This window comes from Gymnoscopelus braueri (genome assembly GCF_963280865.1).
Source record: "Gymnoscopelus braueri genome assembly, chromosome: 18".
Lineage (NCBI taxonomy): Eukaryota > Metazoa > Chordata > Actinopteri > Myctophiformes > Myctophidae > Gymnoscopelus > Gymnoscopelus braueri.
The window spans coordinates 42,958,817-42,975,535 of NC_137618.1; the positions used below are offsets into that span (position 1 = coordinate 42,958,817).

The 16,719-nt window shown below is 42.5% G+C and overlaps 1 protein-coding gene across 1 annotated transcript in view; it reads right to left on the minus strand.

The window, feature by feature from the left end:
* Window positions 1-16,719, minus strand: part of thsd7ba (thrombospondin, type I, domain containing 7Ba) — a 271,757-nt gene that overhangs the window by 114,089 nt on the left and 140,949 nt on the right. The window contains exons 9-12 of the mRNA XM_080456937.1: window positions 14,051-14,303; window positions 4,772-4,887; window positions 1,751-1,883; window positions 1,098-1,205 (exon numbers count right to left, since the gene is read on the minus strand). Of these exons, the coding sequence (XP_080313063.1) occupies window positions 1,098-1,205; window positions 1,751-1,883; window positions 4,772-4,887; window positions 14,051-14,303 (610 nt within the window). The remainder of the gene's footprint in view (window positions 1-1,097; window positions 1,206-1,750; window positions 1,884-4,771; window positions 4,888-14,050; window positions 14,304-16,719) is intronic.

The following is a 16,719-nucleotide window of genomic DNA, read 5'->3' on the forward strand; positions in this document are numbered from 1 at the left end:
TTCAGACTCTTAAAGCTGCACTATGTAACTTTCCTCTTCTACCCCGGATTTGAACCAGGGGTTTCTGCGCAAGTGCTGGATTTCTTTTACCTTTGAGCTTGTGGGCCAGCATGCTTGCTCAGGGGATAAATTGAATCTTGACCTTCAGGTCAAAATTTGTGTCAAACCAGAAACAGGATTGTGTCAAAGGTCATTTTTCACCTAGGTCTAAATGTCTCAATAGTAGAGCAGGGAGACAAAATACAAGCACCCCAATTGTATAAGTTATATTGTAATAAATAACATACTCTACCATACAGATTGGACAATTACATTTTAGTGCCGCTTTAAGCCTCTTGTAATGACATATGCAGTTCATTTTTGAACAGTCACAATACATTGTCTATAAATCTCCTATGGCATTGCGGACATCAGTCAGAGTTTCTAAAATGGCTTTTAAAATTCAATGGTTTAGTGCCTTTCACTGACTTACAATTCTCCTGAGCGCTCTGTCTGCCACATATCCCTTCTTCTCCAACCACTCTCTCCAACCACTCTCTCCATCTGTGTGTGTGTGTGTGTGTGTGTGTGTGTGTGTGTGTGTGTGTGTGTGTGTGTGTGTGTGTGTGTGTGTGTGTGTGTGTGTGTGTGCGCGCGCGCGTGCGTGTGTGTGTGCACACACACACACACACACACACACACACACACACACACACACACACACACACACACACAAACACGCATGTGCGTGCGTATTTGTGTGTGTATGGAGGCTGAACTTGCTTCCAGCCTCCTGCTGAGCTGAGTTCTTGCCGTCTGATGTGCTGCATTCATTAACGAGAGCCCACTGTCGAGATGACATCATCAAACAGCACGGAGACAGGCCCAGGCGAGCACGCTTCTCTGACAAACTGACAGCTTCTTCATGTCCCCATCACTTCCTCTTGTTAAAGGAGCTGTTCTCTAAGAGGCTATTAAGTCTCATTAGATCAGGACTGTGGGATGGAGGGTCGAAAATAGCTCACATTGTTTGGTGAGGAGAGGGAGAGGAAAGGAGAGGGAGAGGAGAGGAGCGGAAAGGAGAGGACAGGAGAGGAGAGCAGAGGAGGGGAACACACTTGCCTCTGGTCTCTAGGCCATTGCCACAAGATTCCGCCGTTCCAGCCAGCCCTTGTCGAACGGTGTCAGGCACCAGTGTACAGCTGTGCCATTTGTGTTCCTTCCAGCTATGTAGAACCAAAGAAGATGGTTGCATCAACATGAATCACACAACATGAACCACAGAAAGACTGACAACATTTTGTATTGTATCTTGTGTCCATCAATCCTTGTGCAGTGGTGGAAAAAGTGCTCCCATTTTTCTCATAAGTAAAAGTATCAATACTGCAATGTAGAAATACTCTGTTACAAGTAAAAGTCCGGAATTCAAAATTGACTTGAGTAAAAGTACTATATTTGCCTCTGAGATGTAGTGGAGTAGAAGTAGAAGTAACAAAAAATTAAATACTCCAGTAAAGTAAAAACACCTCCAAATTGTACATAAGTACAGTACTTGAGTAAATGTACTTAGTTACTATACACCACTGTCCGCGTGCGTGCGTGCGTGCGTGCGTGCGTGCGTGCGTGCGTGCGTGCGTGCGTGCGTGCGTGCGTGCGTGCGTGCGTGCGTGCGTGCGTGCGTGCGTGCGTGCGTGCGTGCGTGCGTGCGTGCGTGCGTGCGTGCGTGCGTGCGTGCGTGCGTGCGTGCGTGCGTGCGTGCGTGCGTGTTTACCTATAAACTGGACACAGCGGGAGTGATTCACATTCCCTCTCCTCATACAAAGTGTCCGGACACTCCTGTCCTCCATGGGAGGACCTCTGAGTGATGGTGCGGTATCGAGACTGCGTGATGGCCGTGGTGTTGTCTGTCGAGCACAAACACATACTCAGCACAGAGCACAAGGTACACAATACAGTCACTGTTGTCATGACCTTTGCTTTACCCAATACGGACATAAACTGTAACGAGGGGGTATAGAGTATGTGCACGCTAACTGATTAACCACTTAAACCCTCTAATCTTAGTGAAACTGTACTCAGAGCAATTTATTCCATCTACACCAAAAATAGCTGATCTACAAGCTCACAATGCGACGCATTGTGAGCTCTTAGATCTGCTATTTAAAGGGGAGCATGGAGACTTGAATTCATGGATATATTTAATTTTTTGTAGCATTCCTAAGCCATTAATTTGATGACCAGTTCCGGTAGGACACACAAAGGAGACTCTTTTTGTATCCTACCGGAACTGCTGCCGGTCATCAAATTATTGGCTTAGGAACGCGACAAAAAAAATGTCTCCATGGGGTGACTAATTGACAGAAATAAAAGTCATTTTGGGGGTGAACTATCCCTTTAAGAATATTTTGGAAATGTTTTGCTCATAATGGCATGACCAAAAGAGGTTGAACACTAGGTTGAAAGTATTTAAACCACCATAAAAAAAGTAACCAACACACCGCAAGTAGTCGAATGACACAAAATGTCAGAGACTAACACATTTAAAATGTCCTTGGATGGTGGGGTCAAGTCGTGTCAAGTGAAAGCAAACAAAGCAACAACCTTCACCCAGAACAACACACGGTGGCCGTGCCTATAAAAGACAGACAGAGACCCCAAATGCCCTCATGATCTTATCGCAACTGACCGGCACTCATGGTCGTATAATGTCCTCTAACGTCTCCCCACCGTCTCTCTCTCTCTCTCCAGACGCACAGCGTACCCATAATGGCTTCATTTGCCTCAGACTCCAAGGCTCATTAAACAATGCTAATTACTAAACATTGAAAATGGCGCAATTAAGAAAGTGATCACATCGCCGGCATACCCAGTGGGCTAAAGCATATTTACAGTACGGACGAGACGCCGGCTTAATTATTTTTTAAACAATTACATACTTTTGATTTCAGAGACACTTTGAGCACGTCCATAGAGCGGTCAAACACATTAAATATCCATTTTCCTTGTGATGAGTCAGCTTAATGCAATTGACAATTAGTAGTGATATTTTCTGTTTAAATTGATACACTGGTGAGACAATTCACCGGTTCTGATGGCATTTTGTGCACCAGCAGTTAATACAATATACAAGGTTTCACGGAACAGTAAAAGAGTCATTCCAAGTAGAATGCTATTGAATGTACTCGTATTTACTGTATACACCTCCATCTGACGCGTGATACAGTCACACACTGCATACAAATAAACACATAATTAGATCTTAACATGTATTAACATTAAATAAACATTATGTATCTAAACATACATAATATTGTTACTAAAACCGTACTTGTGTTCCAATTGATCGAATGCAGTTATAATTTAGTCACAAGCTCTTGTTATACTTGTAAAAATAGCAAAAATGTATTCATTTACGAAATTTTACGAAAACAAAACATAAAAGATTTGAACTTGGAGATAGGTTGGAGAGAGGTTTCTGCCTGACAACAGCAATATTGTGCCTGGAATGAATGCCCTGCATTTTAACCCATAGCCTCACTATTAGGAGCAGCTGGCCAGCCGCTGAGCATTGCCTGGGGAACAGCTCCAGGTCTAGGCCAGGGGTTCCCAGACTTGATCACTAGAGACCCAAAAGATGAATTTGATGTGTCTCCAACGGGACCCAAACTTAGAAAAATACATTCGGAATTAACCACTTAAGCCCTATTTAATAGTGAACATAGCCGATCTACAATCTCACAACGCACCGATGTGTTGTGAGCTTGTAGATCTGATATTTTCACTATTTCTTAAATGTTTTTTTGTATTTGTTTTATATTGAATATATTATGTTTTAATCATTTCCAAAAAGTACATATTTTTTTGATTTTGTCAAATCTTTTGAAATTATGAAGACATTTTGTTTGGAGGACCCATTGAACCTGCGACCCATTAAAATCGGTCCGTGACCCAAAACCACTGTTTGGGAAACACCGCTCTAAGACACAGATCTGGGAGTTTCTTGTCATGAGTAAACACTGCCACCGGACCACCGGGCCACCAGGCCACCGGACCACCGAACCACCCACTCTTTAAGTATTTACCCACTTAAACCCTATTCCCAAGTTTCTATCTATATACTTGCGTCTGCTCCTTCCTGTTCCCCGCCTCTACACCAAATCACTTCGCTGAAAATAGCAGATCTACAAGCACACAATGCAATGCGTTGAGACGCGTCGTGAGCTTGTAGAGCAGCAATTTGTTGTTGGTACATTTATAGCGACGCTATAGGGTTCAATAAGTGGTTAATGGTCTCAGTGCTGTCCGTGGCAGGCAGCATTGATGTCTCACTGTGGAATTATTACCCGTTAACATGTGTGAAGTGAAGTGCTGCAGAACGACTGATAGGCATGTTGTTGTTGTTGTTGTTGTTGGTTGGTTGAATTTCCTGGAGGCCTACGGCATTTGTTCTCAAAGTGGGTTCCGGGAACCCCCAGGGGTCATTGGGGGGGGTTCCAGGGGGTCCCCAGCAAAAACATTTAATATGGCGTCACAATCATTTTAATCCATTTATCCGTTGGCTATTCAAAAATAGCAGATATACAAGCTTTATTATCTGCTATTTTTGAAAATCTTTGAAAAATATATATTTTTAAATCCTTAAAATAAAACAAAAAACATAAATCTTCTCTTTTGGGGGTCCCTGGCACAAAATATTTCCAAATATATATCATTTTGGGGGTTCTTTGGGGGAAAAAGTTTGAGAACCACTGCAGTAAACATGTTGTTGTTGGTTACAGTACAGTATACGTACCCGGCACGCAGGACGTCGGGCAGGCCGTCCACTCGCTGAAGGGCGTCACGATGCAGTCTCTCTTGCAGGGAAGCAGACAGGGTCGTACCGTTTCTGGACGGGCAGCGTCCGGACACCTAATAGCAAAAAAAGGGGGGGGGGGAACAGAGGTCTTAAATTCTGTCCTCCTCCCCCTCCTCGGGCGATGAATGATAAGCGACCTGACTCACGCGGGTAATAGGACAGCGCGGTGAAACAACTGCCCTGTCCTTGACATTAGACAGCTCACACACTGGCTACCATGACTGATTGTATCTCCTTCCCCGCCTGGCTCTCACTCGGAAGGGAAGAAAACAACGGGAAGAAATGCAAGAAATGTACAGATCTCTCTCTGCACACGCTCTTTGACATTGCTTCTTCTTCTCGGGGGCCTTATTCCAGACAGTGGTACTTAAGTAAAAGTATCAATACTGCAATGTAGAAGTACTCTGTTACAAGAGAAGGTCCGGAATTAAAAATGTACTTGAGTAAAAGTACAAAAGTATTGGCATAAAAATGTACTTAAAGTACCAAAAGTAAAAGTACTAAAATGTTTGAAAATAGCCGATCTACAAGCTCACAACGCATCGCGACGCGTTGTGAGCTTGTAGATCGGCTATTTTCAAAATACCCTAGGTATAAAACCGGGCTGAAGTGGTTAATGCATGTTTTATAATGTAATAATAATTTATATCTGCAAAGCAACTAGTAACTAAAGTTTTCAAATAATTGTAGTGGAGTAAAAGTACAATATTTGCCTCTGAGATGTAGCGGAGTAGAAGTAAAAGTACCGAAAATTGGAAATACTCCAGTAAAGTGAAAAATACCTCAAAATTGTACTTAAGTACAATACTTGAGTAAATGTACTTAGTTACTTTCCACCACTGCTGCACACGCTTTGACATTGCTTCTTTCTCGGGGGCCTTATTCCAGATTCGGCAGCACACTGTGTGGAAAAAGGGAAAAAAAGGAATCTGCACGCCAGTCAAGCATGAGACGCGCAAAGTTTATGCGGCGTTCTGGATTTCATTACCCGGTGTGAGTTGTGCATACCAATTAGCTTACTTAGGATTCATTAATATGCATCGTCTTTCAAGGGCGCACGCTGCACTACGCCCGCGACTGTCTGTCTGATTATCATCTGAACACAATTCCCTTCTGTCTGTTTCAGAAGTAGAAGAGTGAAATTCAATAAATGCAGAGCGCCGAGTCCAATATGCCGCACGTGGGTTGTAAAAGGAGATGCAGCAGCAGCTTGCGTACCGTCATGACAGGCATGTGTCAAACATAGAGTTGGTATATATATGGTCGTGTGAGTTTCATCAGCTGTAATGACGACGGACAGAGAGAGGCGTTTCTGTTGTGTTTGTAAGCAGAGGTGGGAAGTAATTAACCAAGCACATTTGTTCAACTACTGTACTTAAAGGGATAGTTCACTTTTTTCCTATCGATTAGTCACCCCATGGAGACTTGAATTCATGGATTTTTTTGTTTGATTTTGTCGCATTCCTAAGCCAATAAATTGATGACCGGCAGCTGTTCCGGTAGGAGACACAAAGAGTCTCCTTTGTGTGTCCTACCGGAACCGCTGCCTACCGGTCCGCTGGTCATCAAATTATTGGCTTAGGAATGCGACAAAAAAATATCTGCGAATACAAGTCTCCATGGGGTGTCTAATCGATAATTTAAAAAAAATGGTGAACTATCCTTTTAGGTACAATTCTGAGGTAGGCCTATTCTTACTTTACTTGAGTATTTACATTTTCCGATATTGTATTTATACTTATCCACTACATCTCAGAGGTAAATATTGTACTTTTTACTACAATTATCTGAATACTAGCTACATTACTTTTAGCTTTTAGATTTAGCTTTTTATTACAAAACATACATTAACCACTTAAAGGTATCATGACATTCACTTTTACACCACATTCAAAGTCTTTGTCCTGGTCCTTCAAAAGTGTACAAAAAGTTTTAAGTGAAAATTCCATTCCAGTGATCCATGGCAGGTGTTTTTCTCTCACATTTCTAAAGCCTTTTCAACTGCAATGAAAAAATAAATCTTTGCCTGCGGGTGTCGCTGGTGAGGGATTTTGCCTGTCAATCATCGCCTCTGCTCCGCCCCCCCCCAAAGGAAAGGATAGGGGAGGGGAGGGGCGAGGAGGAGAGTGGGCGGGATTAATCGACTGTGACCTCACTGTCAAAGGGCCAAGCTCAGATTACTTTTCAGCCTAATTATTCAGAAAACCCCAGACCACAGAAAATCCACTGAATGTTCTAAGTTCAGGTTTTTTGGGTGTAATTGAGGTCATAAAACCCCAAATAAAACATTGAAAATAAAAAAAGTGAAAATGAATGTCATGATACCTTTAAGCCTTATTTTATACTTCAGCTATTCAAAAATAGCCGATCGACAATGTGTCAAACTGCGTTGTGAGCAGATTTGCTATATTTGACAATGTTTGACACATTGTGTTTATTTTTGTACTGTAAGTATATTTGTGTTCCAATACTTTTGCACTCTAATACAGGCCTTTTACTAGTTACAAGTATTTCTACATGATTGCGGTATTGCTACTTTCACTCAAGTAACAAATCTGAATACTTCCACCCATGTTTTTTTTATCAGCAGTTAAATGCAACAGACAGGGGTAGGCGTTTGGGGTGTGTTGTGAGGAAGTGGGTGATGAGTGCATTTATCTCCCTGTACACAGACAGGCCAGAGTAGCCTCTCACTGCCACCCAGGAGATGGAACGCTCTTGCGGGGAAATCAATCAAAGTCCACCGTGTGGCTACTAATTAAAGCTGAGAAAAGTGAAGGTATGCAAACTGTTTGCCAATGAATGTTCCCGGGGTTCCAAGGACAACGTACTGCTGCCTTCCAAGTGGCTCTTGACTTTTACCACTCGCTCATTTATTGTCGAATATCGAATCATCAAGGATCAAAGATCAGTCCATCAACGATGACTCACTGTAGGCCAGCTGCAGTAATTGGTATTGCTAGCCTGGGCTCTAAAGGATGGCCGTATCTGTCCACCACCTTGGTACAACACCACATACGTATCTAGAAATCTGCTAGGTGGTTTTCCATGGAATTCGGAATGTACCCGAATTTTGGTGAGCCCATGGCCTTTCCTCTAGCATCACCATTAAGGCAGAATTTTCTGTTACACACGAGATATCTCAAAATCTACAAGGCAGATTGTCATGAAAGTTGCAGAGAGTATTCATGCTCCCTGGAGAAAAAAAACAAACACCATTGATGTTGGTGACACCACAGCCTTTTCCAGCGGCACTCTAAAACTAAAAGTTACGTACTTTATGGTGCTTTTACTTCACTTTAACCACATGAACCCCATCATTCCTATTCTGGACATAATTGTTTGCCATGCATAATTGGCTAACGTATCTGCAAAAATAGTAGATCTGCAAGCTGACAGCACGTTGCAACACGGCCCGTTTTGAGCTTGTACATTGATTGGCTATTGATTGATTGGACATTTTTGGTGTAATAGGAAAAAGTATAAATATTCTGTTTAAGTGGTTAAAGCTGTTTTTTTTGTTGCTGTTGTTTACAATGTGTTAAAGGGATAGTCCACCCCCAAAAAAACTTTTTTTCTATCAATTAGTTTCTTAGGAATGCGACAAAAACAAAAAAATATCCATGAATTCAAGTCTCCATGAGAACAAAAGTAATTTTGGGGGTGAACTATCCCTTTAATGCTAAAGCAGCCCTACATAATACTGTACACCCCCCCCCCCCCAGCCACATTTCTAGTAGTAATGTAATGTATTTCATCATGATTTGTGTGCATGGGGTTCTCATCTTAAACAAGCTGCGTGCTTAACTGAGTCTTCCAGTTTAGTAGACCTTGTATTGTGAATTTTGTACTTCCATGTACTGTGATTCTCATGTCTTACTAAATAAAAGTACATCAATCAATCAATATTATTTTAGCCCCCTTAGTCAGAATGCAGGGTAATAAGAATGGCAGTCTCTGCTCAATTCAAAGTGCCTTGTTTCGGGGTGGGTGTAGTAGTAGCCGTCGGGACTTTTAGCCTCTTGGGTCTTGTGTTTTTAGGTAGATATATAGTGCCTATAGTCCTTGGGGTCGGGTGGGGGCTTCAAGACAGCCGTGCAAAAATCAAACACAGACACGCGGCTTTGATGCGCTCATCAGCGAAGGCTGGCGTCACAGAGCTCCGACATCACAGAACATCACAGCTCTTTTTTTCCTCCAGTGTGCCTGAATCACTTTACCCAACAACCAAATCACGGCGATCACTGGAGACCCCAGCGTGGCGCCACAAGCTGCCAGCCACAGAAAGCAAGGCACCAGGAGGGGTTACATCAAAGTACAGTAGAGCGAGAGAGGAGGCGAGATATATAAAAATCCCGTCCTTTTTCCCCGAGCTTACTCCTCCACTATCTGTCTCTCCAGTGATGCATGCCGGTGGGGATCCGAACACAACACACCAGCTGGGGGAATATTAAGTGCTAAGCCCCAGAGTGAATAAACGGGGATACAGAAGCCTTACAGATCAGAGGGTTATGTTTACTGTTAAACACATGAACCCTGCGCGTCCCCATTCCGGGGCGAACATTCTGCGAAAACAGGCGATCTGCAAGGCTAATTTCGGCGAAGACATCTTTGTGTACAGTGAAAACATTGTATAGAGCCCTGGGGGATATCAGTCAGCTAAGTAAATAGGGTTCAAGTGGAATGGATAAAAGCCGTCAAGGTCAACAACATTCAAATTGCAGACCAATGTGAATTAATAATCACTGCTTAAATTTGTCAAAGGCAACGTAAGTTATGATCACTTTCTACTTTGAGCTAAGTGGTGGATTATGTTGCCTCTTAACATCTAGAGGGGGAAAAAAAACTAAGTTAAACATACATTAGTGATGTTAAATGATTGTAATGATGGGAATATCCACTGATAACGATGTTACGTTTCTCCCAAGCCACTACTGAAACTGCCCTAAACATACATTAGTGATGAGAAATTACTTCACAGTAAAATAAATTCCACTGAAACGGTCGAGCTTCTCCCCAAGCCTCAGTGGTTAGGAGGAAACATACAGTTGCATGGCAAACATGTCAGCTTTCTTCTAGTCTCACGAGCCAGACTGTTGTCTCCCACCACGTTCAAATGCTTCCGTTGCTACAGTCTGGAGCAACGGAAGCTCTGAAAATGATCGGAGGATAAAGCGGGAGTGGCGCCTTCTCCTCCCCGCTTCTGTTTCATCTTTACAGTTCCGCAAATGTGTGCTAATATATCAAAATAATGGAAGCATATATAGCTTGGTGCTTATCAGAAATGGAAATTCTAAAATTAAATGTAAAGATATTTTAAAATATATTTTCGTGAATGGAAATGATGAACCGACGACAGTCTCCGTTCTCGCCATTCGGGAGGTATAGTTATTCGGAGTTGTCTGGCTACGCGAGACTGGCTTTTTTTCAATTATGCCAGCAGGAAGTGAATGGATGCTACTGTATTTTTATCTCAAGTTAATAAAAACGTGTGCCGACTGGCTTGAAGCCCATACCAAGGGAGCCGGTCAAAATTGCTCTAAAGCAGCGGTTCTCAAACATTTGAAAAGAGGTTTCTTAAAGATTCTTATTTAATTATTTTTGGAAATAGTAGATCAAGCTTGTAGGTTGGCTATTTTCGAATTGCCAAAGTATAAAATCAGGTTAAAGTGGTTAAACTGATTTTGATGCTATCTTAACACATTTTGCTGGGGACCCCCTGGAAGCCCCTTTGAGAAGCCGCTAAAGGCTGTAGCTAGTCAAAGGGCGCGTGGTTGACTGGAATACCCCTCTTTTGAGTGGTGGCGCATTAAAAGATATCTTTTAATCCCCCACAGTTGAGATAAGAGCAGGTGAGCTACATGGAGGTGACTCCAGGCTCACGGGAGAAATCCGAGATTCAAGATTCTGCCGGCGGGATTCTGAAAAAAAAAAAAAACTGCACTAAAACAACAAGACATGAAGATGGGAGAAAAAAAAAGAAGAATTGCCGTTGATATCCTGTCCAATTTCTCTAAGTCTCAGAGACATGCTATCTCAGTGTGCAAGGCCTCCCGAGTGTTAATCACACTAGATCAGCTGCACTGTGTGTCATATCTGCAGCGTTCCACATGGGCACAATCCCAATCTAACCTTGGGGGCGTGTCTATAGCAGTGTATAGCAGTATAGTATGACAGTGTATTATAGTATAACAATGTATTTGGCCGCCGACCTCCATCTGAAAATATTTTTGTGTCAAAGAAGACCCCATACAAGATTTGTGTCGTTGAAAAGTTTCACTTTTTTTCCCCCAAGTAGCCGTAGGGTTAAAGCTGCACTATGTAACTTTCCTCTTCTACCCCGGATTTGAACCCGGTTTCCTGCGCAAGTGTTGATTTTGTTTTACCATTGAGCTAACAGAGCCTTTCTGCTTGCTCAGGGGATACAGTTAATCTTGACCATCAGGTCCAAATTCGTGTCAGATCTAATGGATCTAAATGGACCCAATGCACTTTTGTAGAAAATAGCCGATAACAAGCTTACAACTACGCATTGTAAGCTTGTAGATCGGCTATTTTCTGCAAAGGTTTTCAGCTATTTTCACTCTTTAACAGGGGTCTTCAATGTTTTTCAGGGCCAAGGACCCCCTAGCCGAGAGAGAGATGAAGCAGAGACCCCCAATACATATATAAATGTATAAAATAGTGTTTCAGATTAAACTTTGTCTTTACTTGTTTTTTTTACTTTTCCCTCCACACCTATACCTCTTTGCCAAAAATAGCCGATCTACAAGCTCACAACGCCTCGCAGTGCGAGGCGTTGTGAGCTTGTAGATCGGCTATTTTTGGCTAAAGTTTTCCTCAGAAAAGGGCGTTGTGAGCTTGTAGATCTGCTATTTTTGGCTAAAGTTCTCCTCAGAAAAGGGATGCTAGGGTTCGAGTGGTTAATGTAAAATAAAATATATATCACACAAAGATTTGCCGGCCCCCCTGTAGTAACTCTGAGGACCCCCTAGGGGTCCCGGACCCCCTGTTGAAGACCCCTGCTCTATAATGTAGAGTGAAGCCAGCCCGAGGTACTCCGATCAACAACGTATCCAGGTTTAAGTGGTTGAACGAACTTAACAACAGCAACACCAGAGCCACTATACCAGAGGCATGTTGTACCAATATATTGTAACCGACGGTACCGTTTGTACCGATATCTTCTGGTGTCACACAAATGACAGGTTTCATTAAAAGCTGTGGTGGTGGCGGTGGTGGTGGTGGAGGATCAAAGAACAAGCACATAAAACACACTCCGCCATAAACGTCTTTATGGCCCTGTCAATAATATATTGAGCTAACGCAGGACAAACTGTCTGAATTATTTATAAATGTAGTCTTCCGCTGCATGGTGGTGGTGGTGGGCTATAACATCATTATAGCCACCAGCAAACACACACACACACACACACACACACACAGAGAGAGAGAGAGAAGCCTTTAGCGGGTTGTTTGATGATATTGTATTGCTGAAAGACGAGTAGATAATGGAAGGTGCGTAAGCAGAATGGATCTGGGGTTCATGATGGGGAAACAGTCCTAAACCTAAAGAGAAGGAGGAGAGGCGGTGTGGGAAGGCAGTGATGTATATACGCTAGCGCTCTCCGGGGATAGAATTATACGCTAGATCAGGCCCCTGGGTCATCTGTCAAGTGAGTAAAAGCAGAAGCCGGCTGTATCCAGTATATATACTGTATTATGTACAAATAAGATGCTGCGGGGAAACAACACACAGAGACACTTCTTCTCAAATGATCTACTGTAAGGGAAATGCGATCGCTTCCCAGCTTCCTGGCTCAGCTCATATTTACAAAGCATCCTTTTTCTATTCGCCCCTCAGGACGCATAAGTCTGTCTCGCAGCTAAAACAAAGTTCCGAGCAGCTGAGCCGCGATTGATGCGTTCTCCGCGTAATGTAATCGCGCATACGGTACTACAGTATATACTGTGTGCGTACAGTATGTTATATAAAATCCTCTCCAGCGGAAATTATTCCTTCAGTTCAGATACTGTACAATGGACACACCCGAGTACCTACTGTACTATGGGTGAAATATACTTTTAATATAGTATGTGTAGTACATAGGTTATCCTTCCAAGACGGCCGTCCCACCCGTGACCCAAAATTGCATAATAAAACAAAATGCCGGACGCCAGAGGATTAATATCCCTGTATTAATAGTGTTGTATGTCGTTGCTGTTAAGGCAGAAACCTTGTATCTCCACATCAGGTTGTAAATGAATGCCATTCTTCGTCGCACAAGACTGACGCGCAAATGTATCACATCACGAATGTAGCATATCACATCGTGCTATGGTGTGAGCTTGTAGATCAGCTATGTTCGGTATAAAAAAATGAAAATAAAATAAAGGGTTAAGTGGTTCAGTCGGTCTGCAGGTTTTTAATAAACATTTAACCAATGAAAAGTATTAACTCATTGACTGCCAATGACGAGATTTTCTTGTCATTTCACTCCGAGGCTCACATCGCCAATGACGCAATCCTCGTCGTGTGGTATTTTCAGTGGTTTACGATAGAGGGCGCTCTTCCACAGCCTGTGAATGATTATGATGATGATGATGAAGAGTACACCCAGAAATCCCGTGATCACAACACAATGAAGCTGGTTTCGTTTAGTATCATAGGATTTATAAAAATCTATTTTCTCTGCTTTCTGTTGCTTTTTGGTGAAAACAAGCCACATTTAACTGCCCATAACTATGGAACGGATTATCACAACGGCACACTCCCCCCCCCCCCCCCCCCATTCTCCGAGACCCCCCTATGTCTTTTGAGGCGATCGCTGGGTGGATCGTTGGGTGGATCGTTGTGAAAAATAATATTCTATGATTTTTCGAAGGTTAGTAAAAAATGCTCTAAATCGCTGGCAAGGGCAGCTACTGTATAGACACAGTTTTAACTCTGTCAGTTTAAGAGTTAACAAGAGCTTGTGACTAAATAATAACTTTTATTGGAACGCAGGATCTGCTACATTTGATACTTTGGTGTGACGCTGTAGGACGACCCAAGCAGGGCGTTAAATTCACCAAAAAACACAAAAAGTTAGAATAATTATGGAGATAAGAGGTTTCTGCCCGACAACAGCGAAGTCGCCGTGCAGTATGGATCATAATTGCCTGAGAAGAAGAAGAAGAAGAAGGGAGCAGGACGCTGGTTGGACGTTACCGTACCTTTTACTGATGACCGCTCCGGTGTTCATCTTCACACAGGTGGCTTTGCGGATCTGAACCCCGCCCGCGGCACAGGCGTCGGCCGCCGTGGGCGTGGCGTTCCAGGAGCCGCCGCTTCCGTTCAGATGCATGGCGGAGGCGTCCTGGATGCAGGGGCCCCAGGCCGAGGCCTCCCAGTAGAACACCATGCAGGAGTGGTCGTTGCAGGGCCTCCACTCCTCCAGGGCCGGGGCTGCAGGACACTCCTTCCCTCCTGGACACACAAACACAATGGAGTATCAGACACAGTGTATGGCTATATATGGGTGCTATTATAGAGCAGTGGTACTCAAAGTGAGGTCCTTTATTTAGGCCAGTGGTTCCATGTCAAGGACCCCCAAATTGATATGTATTTGACCCCCCCCCCCATCTGAAAATTGTTTTGTGCCAGGGACCCCCAGAAGCAAAGATTTGAGTTACACATGTTCGCTTTAAAGCTCATAGCACGGCACTCAGTGCCACGCTATGAGCTTGTAGATCAGCTATTTTTGAATATCCAAAGAAATCTTAAAATGAACAAACATTTTCCATATTCTTCCTTTTATTCCCCCCCAAAAATAGCAGATATACAAGCTCACAACGTGTGATGTATTTTTACTTTACTGGAGTATTTCCAATTTTCACTACTTTTACTTCTTCTCCACTACATCTCAGAGGCAAATATTGTACTTTTACTCTGCTACAATTATTTGAAAACTTAAGTTACTGGTTACTTTGCAATTATGAATTATTATATTATAAAACATACATACACCACTTTAGCCCTATTTTATAGACTATTTAAAAAAAAAAAAAAGGAGTACCGCAAGCTTATAATGCATCCTATTGCAAACATTTGAGCGTTTCAGACAGGACCGTGACTCAGGGGAACATGCAGTGGTGGAAAAAGTACTCAAATGTTTTACTTTGTTTACCACTGTAGCCATATTTTATACCAAGGCTATTTGAAAATAGCAGATCTACAAGCTCACAAAGTGTCGCATCGCGTTGTGAGCTTGTAGATCGGCTATTTTCAAACATTTTAGTACTTTTACTTTTGGTACTTTAAGTACATTTTGATACAAATACTTTTGTACTTTTACTCAAGTACATTTTGAATTCCGTATTTTTTACTTTAACAGAGTATTTCTACATTGGAGTATTGATACTTTTACTTAAGTAAAACAAAATGAAATACTTTTTCCACCACTGCTCGCCCACGTGCATGTACACGCACTCGCACAGATGCACATTCAGAAACACCACACACACACACACACACACACATCGCACAGTATATAAACGCTTGAAGGAGCAAACAGAGGTAGATCAAATTACACCCCGTCTCCACACACCCACACACACACCCCCACACACACACACACACACACACACATATATATTCCCCCCCAAAAATAGCAGATATACAAGCTCACAACGTGTGAGGTATTTTTACTTTACTGGAGTATTTCCAATTTTCATACACCACTTTAGCCCTATTTTATAGACTATTTGAAAATAGCAGATCTACAAGCTCACAACACGTCGCGTTGTGAGCTTGTAGATCTGCTATTTTCAAACATTTTAGTACTTTTACTTTTGGTAAATATTTTAGTACTTTTTCCACCACTGTAGCTGCCTTTACAGGACCCATTTGTACACTCTCTGAGTTATGGGGTCCGTGATCTATAAATAATGCTGGGATCTGGGAAACTAGGGGGCCCTTGAAATGAAAAAAGCTTGAGATCACTTAAGACTTTTGCCAAAGAAGCAACTATACCTGCATCTTTGAAAAGATCACCAGCACTCACTTGGTCCGTTTAGGATCTCTTGTTTATTTATCACACACGGCCCGTTTCTGCCAACGGCCTTCCTCAGCGTGAATCCACGGTGAGGATCGGCCGTTGGCCGAAATGTCAAAGATACTGTTTCTGCCAGAACCGTTGCACCCGATGACACTATTGAACTGTGAACTACTCAACTGACGAGTGCTCATGCACCTTTCTCTTTTTGAAGTTCTCCATAAGCCCTTGGGTTTCTAAACTTTTCCTGCATGCACCACACGTTTATGTATTCCTTTTTTTGTTTGTAACTCTTTTTGTGTGCTAATAAATAAAAACCTCAAACTATGGACAGAATGTAACAGCTGTATTAAATGGCAGCTTGTACAAACAGTGAGGTCCGTTGTCATTCCAGACGAGTGTGTCCCTGTCCACACACTGACTTTGATAACGACAGACTTAAGCCTGCAGCCTATTGACTCAGCCTGGAGTTGTTTGTTTGTCTTTGATTCTTCAGTTTTTCTTTCTTGCTTTTTTATTTTTTGTTTCTCTCAAAATTCTATAATAAATGAGCCAGCGGAGTGCCTGGAAATTAATGATGGGAGAATGCCGGCTAATAACGCTGTGGACTTCTGGGAGGAGAATGACAATCTCAAAATAGTGCAAGATACACATTTTTTGTAAACAACTTTGTTCTATTACAAAATGAAAATGTTTTATTTTTTTTACTGCTGAGTAAATGCATTTTCAAGATGTCTGCCTCAGTTTAGACGCTTGGGCCAAATGAAAAAGGAGTACCGCAAGCTTATAATGCATCCTATTGCAAACATTTGAGCGTTTCAGACAGGACCGTGACTCAGGGGAACATGC